This window comes from Galeopterus variegatus, unplaced genomic scaffold (genome assembly GCF_000696425.1).
Source record: "Galeopterus variegatus unplaced genomic scaffold, G_variegatus-3.0.2 Scaffold1000, whole genome shotgun sequence".
NCBI classification, from domain to species: Eukaryota; Metazoa; Chordata; class Mammalia; order Dermoptera; family Cynocephalidae; genus Galeopterus; species Galeopterus variegatus.
This window is the reverse complement of record NW_007727111.1, coordinates 102,837-111,155: the sequence shown is the minus strand read 5'-3', so window position 1 is coordinate 111,155 and position 8,319 is coordinate 102,837. Positions and strand designations below refer to the sequence as shown.

The 8,319-nt window shown below is 35.6% G+C and overlaps 1 protein-coding gene across 1 annotated transcript in view; it reads right to left on the bottom strand.

Moving 5' to 3' along the window:
• Nucleotides 1-814: 814 nt before the first annotated feature.
• Nucleotides 815-8,319, bottom strand: part of LOC103591652 (junction-mediating and -regulatory protein) — a 52,520-nt gene continuing 45,015 nt past the window's right edge. Inside the window, exons 9-11 of the mRNA XM_008574146.1 lie at nt 8,110-8,319; nt 6,128-6,438; nt 815-2,297 (exon numbers count right to left, since the gene is read on the bottom strand). Coding sequence (XP_008572368.1) covers nt 6,131-6,438; nt 8,110-8,319 — 518 coding nt within the window. The 3' untranslated portion in view covers nt 815-2,297; nt 6,128-6,130. The remainder of the gene's footprint in view (nt 2,298-6,127; nt 6,439-8,109) is intronic.

The window sequence follows — 8,319 nt, the reverse complement described above, 5'->3', positions numbered from 1 at the left end:
CCGTGGATGCATCCCTACAAGGGTTAGTAGAGTTCGATACACCTTCTATTATTTGCTAGAGACTTATTACAACATGGCTCAGGAAGACAGAGCGCAGGACCCTCCTATAAGTGAGCCTGTTTTATAATGGAGCTCTAGTTCTAACACTAAATGGGTAGCAATCCAGAGCATATGAGGGTCCCAGTGTTTTTTGTTAATTTAACACTATATCCTTCTATACTTTTCTAAAGTTGAATAAACGGAAAAAACTTAGGTTATGAACAAGCATCCAAAACCTGGATACATGAAAAACTGGATGGCCTAAAAATGATATACGATTTTTTAAAGGTTTTCAAATTTGCTTTAAAATTTTTCCAATATATTAACAATCTAACCAATCACTCTTTGGGTTAAAAAAAAAACATGTTTTAGTGCTTTACTGAAGGTATATAGGACAACCACCTCCCCAGCCCCCCAGCCATGGGCTGTTTATATATTAGATTTGTACTTCTAATCTTCCCAGACAAGATGTAGGAATAGTGCTAGGATTAAAACCAATGTATTATGAAAATGCTGCATAGAAGCTCCTAGTCTCATCAATAAACATTATCAACATTTAAGCAGATTTTGTTTCATATAACTTGCTGCCAGAAAATTTTCTCCATAATTATTTTAAAGAAAATCTTTTTTTTTCTTTTTTTAAAGATGACCAGTAAGGGCATCTTAACCCTTGACTTGGTGTTGTCAGCACCACGTTCTCCCAAGCAAGCTAACCAGTCATCCTATATAGGGATCTGAACCCATGGCCTTGCTGTTATCAGCACCACACTCTCCCAAGTGAGCCACAGGCTGGCCCAGAAAATCTCATTTTAAAATGACAAGGGTGTGAGCATTTTCTTCTTCAGAAACACCAATTCATATACATTGGAGGGCTTTTACTCTAGTACTGCTGTCTGGGTCTGGGTCTGGGCCAGAGAACTGCCTTATAAAAAATAAAAGTTCTTTTTGGTACTTCTGTCCTTAGCTCCCTCCATATAAAGGCAAAGACCTATCTTATGCAGAATTACACTCTACAGAGTACTATAAACTGGGTCCCATATATCTACCTTCATTCAAGCCCACAACAGTCCTGCTGAAAATCCATAATGTCTCCATTCATATAAATGTATCCTTCAGGACTCCATTACAACAAATCAGCACCTAGAGCTACATACATACGTTTAATAACTTAGTGACAATAACAAAGGTTCTCTCCTAAAATCCCATTCAAAGCATATGAAGATAGTGAAATGCCAGGCAAGGAGACTTTTCTGCTTGTCTAGTTTCTGCATCTTTGTAGAGAACATGCTTTTCACCGTGGAGCATAAAAACTTAAAATGGTGCATGATAAAAAGAGTTAAGATCTGCATCCCTATTAATGAATCTTGATTTTTTTGATTCTTAATAGGAAAGTCATGTGAGTTACAGTAATCAAGCAATAGTTCAAAGAAAAAAAGACTAATAAGTTGAAATACTATCAAATTACGAAGTATTGCTTCTCATAAACGATGTTGCACATAAAATTCAAACTATTATAAATTCTGAATATGAAGAGTTGTTTAAAAGTAAAATTTTTTTACTTCAAAACCTTACAAAGTGTAAGATTGTGTGGCCTTCTAAAAATATGCCATGTTAAATGTATCGTGTTGTGGTAAACACATTAAATAGGTGTATCTCCATCGCTATGTATCTTTTCAGATGTTGTTGAACATCTTTATGAAAATTCCTTTGGAGATCAGTGATGTGAACTTTTAAGTGCATTTCCATGTGATTTCTTTTAATTCCTGATGTATAGCTATTATGATGATACACTTTTTTCAGTGTCACACTATTTATATAGAAGAAGCTCTGTATTTTCAGATTTTTCAGTGCACTGAAAGATGGATCTCAAAGCAGTCCCAATACAGCTCACAGTAGATCTGTCAACCCAGTGTTATTCCAATTCATCATGACCCCTAGCTTAATTGGCCACTACAAGGATGTAAATGGGTGGACAGGAGGGGGAGATGCATAAAAAAACGGAATCTCCAGAAGGCCTTTCCTCGATTGCAGTCAGAAACATTGGACTTAAACTTATGTTAACCACCATCTACTGGAATGACTGGAAAGCAATAATCTGCCAGTTGTACTTCCTTTTTTTCCCCCCGACACCAATGAGGCAATACACTTTGGATCTAATGGAATCCAATTTCTGGAACCAAGTGCTTAAACTGTTGTTTTCCAAAAGAATCAGAACCAATCTTCAGCGGTAGGTATTTTTCTTCTTTCTGTTAAGTTGCCTGTTAACAAAGAAAATAACACAGTGTATTTTAAAAAGATGACCTTTTAAAGATTGTATGTACATATGTTCCCTCACACCTTTCACAATATCCAGGATGAACACTGATTTTTTTCTTAAAGATGGCCATTTATATGGTGTGCAGGAGACTTTTTTTTTTTTAAGTGCACTGAAAGAATGTATTTGTATTCTTAAAGCAATAAAAAATGAAAACATAATTTAACTGTAAGGGTACTTCAAAAAGTTCATGGAAAGATTAATATTAATTTTAATTCTATTTTTCCACAAACTTTTTTTTTTTTTTTAAAATGACCGGTAAGGGGATCTTAACCCTTGACTTGGTGTTGTCAGCACCACGCTCTCCCAAGTGAGCCACGGGCTGGCCCTTCCACAAACTTTTTGAAGTGTCCTCATAAATATTGATCACTGTTAAAAGGTTGTTAGATTCATTCTTGTTCCTTTTATTTTACCACTTTATGTCAAAACTATATACTAAAAAGGTAGCTTCACTCTAAAATATTTGCCTCATACACTGTCAGTAGAATAAGAACTATAAAATGGTATCTTAAAAATTCAATAGGGAGTATTTTTGTTATGTTGCCATTCAGCGGACAGAATACTTACTACATGTGGCTACTGAGCACTACATGTGGCTAATGTGACTGAGAGATTAAAATTTTTAGTTAGATTTATTATTTATTTATCTATTTATTTATTTTTAAAGATGACTGGTAAGGGGATCTTAACCCTTGACTTGGTGTTGTCAGCACCACACTCTCCCAAGTGAGCCATGGGGCCAGCCCCTAAATTTTTAGTTAGATTTATTATTTATTTATCTATTTATTTATTTTTAAAGATGACTGGTAAGGGGATCTTAACCCTTGACTTGGTGTTGTCAGCACCACACTCTCCCAAGTGAGCCATGGGGCCAGCCCCTAAATTTTTAGTTAGATTTAAACTACCAATCTGAAACATCATAAAATATTCTTCCACTAAATACAGTTTTATTGTTTTGATAGAACATTTCTCTTTAACTATTGAGTACTTAGCATTCGAATTGAGATGTGCTATCAGCAAATATAAAATACACACTAGACTTTGAAGACGTAGTACAAACAAAAAGGTGACATTGTGAATTTATGTTGATTACATGTACTATATGAAAGGTACAGTTTTAATACGTTGGGTCAAATAAAATATTACTAAAATTAATTTCACATTTTCATTTTTACTTTCTTAATGTGACTATTAGAAATTTTAAAATTATATCTGTGCCTCACATTATACTCTATTGGGCACTACTATTATAATTACTTAAGTTAAAGAGTGTTAAGGGTCCCATGGGAAACAAATTAGAAACTGGTTTTAAAAGTCTATATAATTACATACATTCCTCATATTTACAGAAATCCCCTTGAAGGATACTATCAACTACGCTATCTGTGAAAAGAGTTTCAGAGGGGAATAAAGAAGAACAGGGGACCTTCACTTTTTACTTCGTAAAGTTTTGCGAAATTAGCTCTTGTTAAAAAAAAAAAAGGGTATATAATTAAATTAATGACGTGAAATCTACAAGAAAGGAATCTGTTAAATTAACAGGAAACAAAAATTACAGCTTTTTTATTAGCCATTTGTAGAGAACTATCTAAAAGTTCAGAATCTCTGAAAATTATTCCACAAGATCACAAAACAGTGAGACACAGCTCCTTTTATCACTGCCTGATCAGTCGGTGGGGATTACAACAATGGTTTGCTTCTGGCCTGGGATATATTCAGCCCTTAAAGAGTGACTTTGCAGATATCTGAGCTCATACATTATCTGAACGTGTTTCTTAGTTTCTCTCTCAACACTGTACCACATATACAAATAAATAAGCCTCCTACAACCCCAAAAGAGTTTTAAGCAGTTTTCAAAGTGGTATGGCAACATATTCTTAACATCTGATAGTAAAGCTAAATTAGCAACCAGAAGCTATAAATAACATCCCAGCCACTTGAGTGTACAAAATGCTGATGCAATGTCTATGTGTTAGGCAGGATATGGTTAGATGGGAGAAGACAGACAAGGATGGGCTGGCCTGAGCAGCTGCTGGTGTGCTGTGACTGGGCCACTGCAAGCCAGCTGTAATGAAAGAACTAAACGCACATTAACTCCACAGCCAGGCCTTCACACAAATCAATCACCACTAAAATGGTAGTTTTAGGCACAGGCTTAAGCAGCTCCCTGAGAAGCTAGAAGCAGAAGGAGACAACACTGTAAACAGCAAGACTTGTAAAGTGGGAGACAATATACAAATATTCACTGAGGAAAAGATTCCCAGTCAGACAAACCCGAATCTCTAGACATTCACACACTGAAGAGACACACAGACACATTTACATTTCTTTACAAAGTATAGTATACATCTGTATAAGGAAAAATAGTTTGAAATGATTTAGGGATCCAGAAATAGTAAGTCATTACAAAGTGCCTATAATAAGGGCCTCTATACATAATAGGAAAAAAGCAGAACAATGGTACTATTCAATGTTGGCTGAATCATGTTAAAGGACACACACAACCACATATCAAGAATGTGGTTTTTCACCCTTTTAGTAGAGCTACTGATTGGTGCAGATGCTGACGGAAAAGGACAGGGTAGACAAGCACTACAGGAACATTTTCCTGATAGATCCACATCCACAAGGAACAGGTGAAATTGCTTTAGTAGTATTTTATTTGACATAACCAAAATAGTATCTTTCAACATGTAATCAATATTTAAAAACTGACATAGATTGCATTTTTGGACTAAGTCTTCAAAATCCAGATGTGTACCTGCACATACATAAGATCTAACTCAGAGTCCTTGAATCAAGGACAGGAATCTGCATTTTTAGTAAGCTCCCTAGGTTAGTTCTTATGATCAAGTATGTGTAAGAATCACTGTGCTAACAAATAAGTTAATTATTCCTTTGCTTACTCCCTCCAGGACTAAAGTCCTCCCTCTTTGGTGAACGTTCTGAAGCCCATAGAAATATATTCCATCAAAAGATCATAATAATTTATAGAATATGTTTGCATGTTAACTACATTTTGCACAAATTACATTTCAGTTATCATTACCAATCCTATATAATATTTAATTTATAGCATGCGTTATCATTACTGATTCTATATATTTAGTATAATTTATGCCACATTACTCTATCTAGCTCATTAAAAAATAGTGGACTGCAGCTCTCTGTTACCTTAGGAGAATGTCACATGTGTAACCAGAGAAACTTAATATGCACAGGGATATTCAATAAATTATGTACAATTTTTACATGTTTATTAATAGCTGCAAATCTATCTAGACAATGCAGTAACTAATAAATCTTTATAGTGTTAAAGGTTTAGAAAGCTAAAGAATCAGACAATGCAACAATTTTTCTAGACTAATCTTACAAAACTCCTTTGCAGGCAGCTAATAAGACATCAAAATTCAATATGCATAATAGTTTATAACTGAAGTACTTAGAAAAAAGCTTTTCTGTTTTTTAAGGCAAAAATAAGACTGTCACTTTACTTGGAATACAGCTCTATGGCAGAAATTTTTAATGAGTAGGATATAAAAAACAGCATTTACTTTACTTAGCAATAGTCCCTAAAAAGTGCTTTTCTTACCCTAAGTTTCTAAAAACTACGGAATTAAGTGAAACCTTAAATTTACAAATTTATATAGCCCATGCTATAACTGAGCCATATAATAACCAATAAGCCTCGGACTCAGTAAAAAATACCAGACCCCCATCATCCAATGTAAAAGCTGTATTACTGAATGCTACTAAAGAAATAAGGCCATTTACTTATTAGTTCTCCCAGTCTGTGCAAGGCAAAACCTCCTCTTCGTCTTCTGATTCAGGGGATGCTTCTTTAATTCTTCTGAGAGCTTCATGTATGCTCCGTGTTAGAGGGTCTGTATCAGGCAGAAGTGTGAAGGATTCTCTCAAAACTTCCTTTTGTACCTTCTTCAATTTTACCCCTTTCCTTATTTGTGCCAAGATATTATTGCTATCATCTTCATCAGGAAAAGGAGGCAGAGTTCGCTGTTCAACCTTTTTCAGATGAAAACTACCACGCTTCAAGGAAGCTAGCACCTCATCCATGGGAGAGCTCACTTTGGAAAATGAAACAGAACAATCACAATTAGGATCGCACTCAGAGTCAAACTGTATAACCTCTAGAGTTTTGGACTATGAGAGCCCAGGTCACTAAAACACCATCTACAAAATGAATCATCATGTGTGGGCAGGAGGTTGCCAGAGCACAAGGATCCTGATTATCCTTGTTTAAAAAAGCCTCAAGACTCAACTTCTATGGCAAGTATCGTTGGCATTCCTATCATTTCCTGTGTGAGCAAATTGGGAGCTGGGTGGAAGCTTAGTAATATCACAGGTGAGACTCCCAAAGGATTTCCATGTTGTACCTGCCCAATCCAAATTCAGATAGTGACCTGGTTACACATTTCATTTTTAAAAATTAAATTTTGGTTCATTATGGTGACTGTACTTTTTTCACTTAGTTGTTTTATACGTGAAATTCTACTCAGACTATGGTAAGAAATATTTTACAGAATGCTCTCTCATATTAAAACATAATATGCAAATTGCTTTATATCATGTTCTCCCCATGCAAACTGAAAGCTCCTCAAAGGCAAGGACTATTCCCAGTTCTTTTTAGAAATAACTTTAGAAGCACATCTGACCTGCAATAAATTGCACACATTACTCCCTATTCTTCTTTGCCTCTTTCTACAAAGAATATACAAAGGTGACCAAATGTTACATGATCCTGCCAATGTCTTTCCAGTGTGACAGTATTGACCAGACAGCTTATCCTTTCTGAAGGGAGTGCTTTTATCTCCCAGGCTTAAAATCAGATTTTGGATCCTATGGCAATCCCACTACTGGGTATATACCCAAAGGAATGGAAATCATCATATCAAAGGGATACCTGCACCCTCATGTTTATCACAGCTCTATTTACAGCAGACAAGATACAGAATCAACCTAAATGTCCATCGACAGATGACTGGATAAGGAAAATGTGGTATATATACAAAATGGAATACTACTCAGCCATAGAATGAAATTTTGCTATTCGCAGCAACATGGATGAGTTTGGAGAAAATTATATTAAGTGAAATAAGCCAGGCACAGAAAGAGAAATACAGCATGTCCTCACTCATAAGTGGGAGCTAAAAGATAAATAAATAAATAAATAAATAAATAAACAAAAATCAAAATAATACACTGAACTTTCAAAAGGAGAGAACAGAACTGTGGCTACTAGAGGTTTGAAAGGGGGAGTGGCAGGAAAGGGGGTTTAATCTAGAAATTGGTGAAGGGTCACAAAGATCACGTTTTGTAATGATGAATATATTAAGTATCCTGATTTGATCATCATATATTATACATAGGTATTGATATTCAACTATGTACTCTACAAATGTTTTAATAAAAAAAATTCTTTTTAATCGGATTTGTTTTTCTGACACAAAAGGAGTCACCGACTATGCATTACCAAATAGATCACTTCAGAAGATATATTTTTAAAACATGCTTAACAGCTCAAGAAGGTACACATTTCTGTGTACCTGTACACATATGTTGATATGGGTTGGTAAAAATTCTCCTTTGCCGCAACCTTGCAACCCCGTTTACCATCAAATAATGTTCAAAAAATAAAATAATGTTTTAAGCTTTGCAAGATCAAATGAAATATAAAGTTCTTTGATTATGCCTCACTTTATACAACAGATGGACATGAACATATGTTTTTAACTTACCTCTCCTCCTTTGCAAACCTTCAGCAGTCTTTCTGAGCTTCTTCCGGGCACTGACAAGCTGGCTGCTGTCAAACAGGTGTGCTGAGGGGGCACTGGCAGACTTAGGGATCCTCTTCTCGTTCCCCTCCTTGGTGGGCAGACCTTTCTCCAGTGTCTCTGGGGTGTTGTCCTTAGCAACAGGCAAAGGTGGTGGAGGTGGGGGAGGGGGCG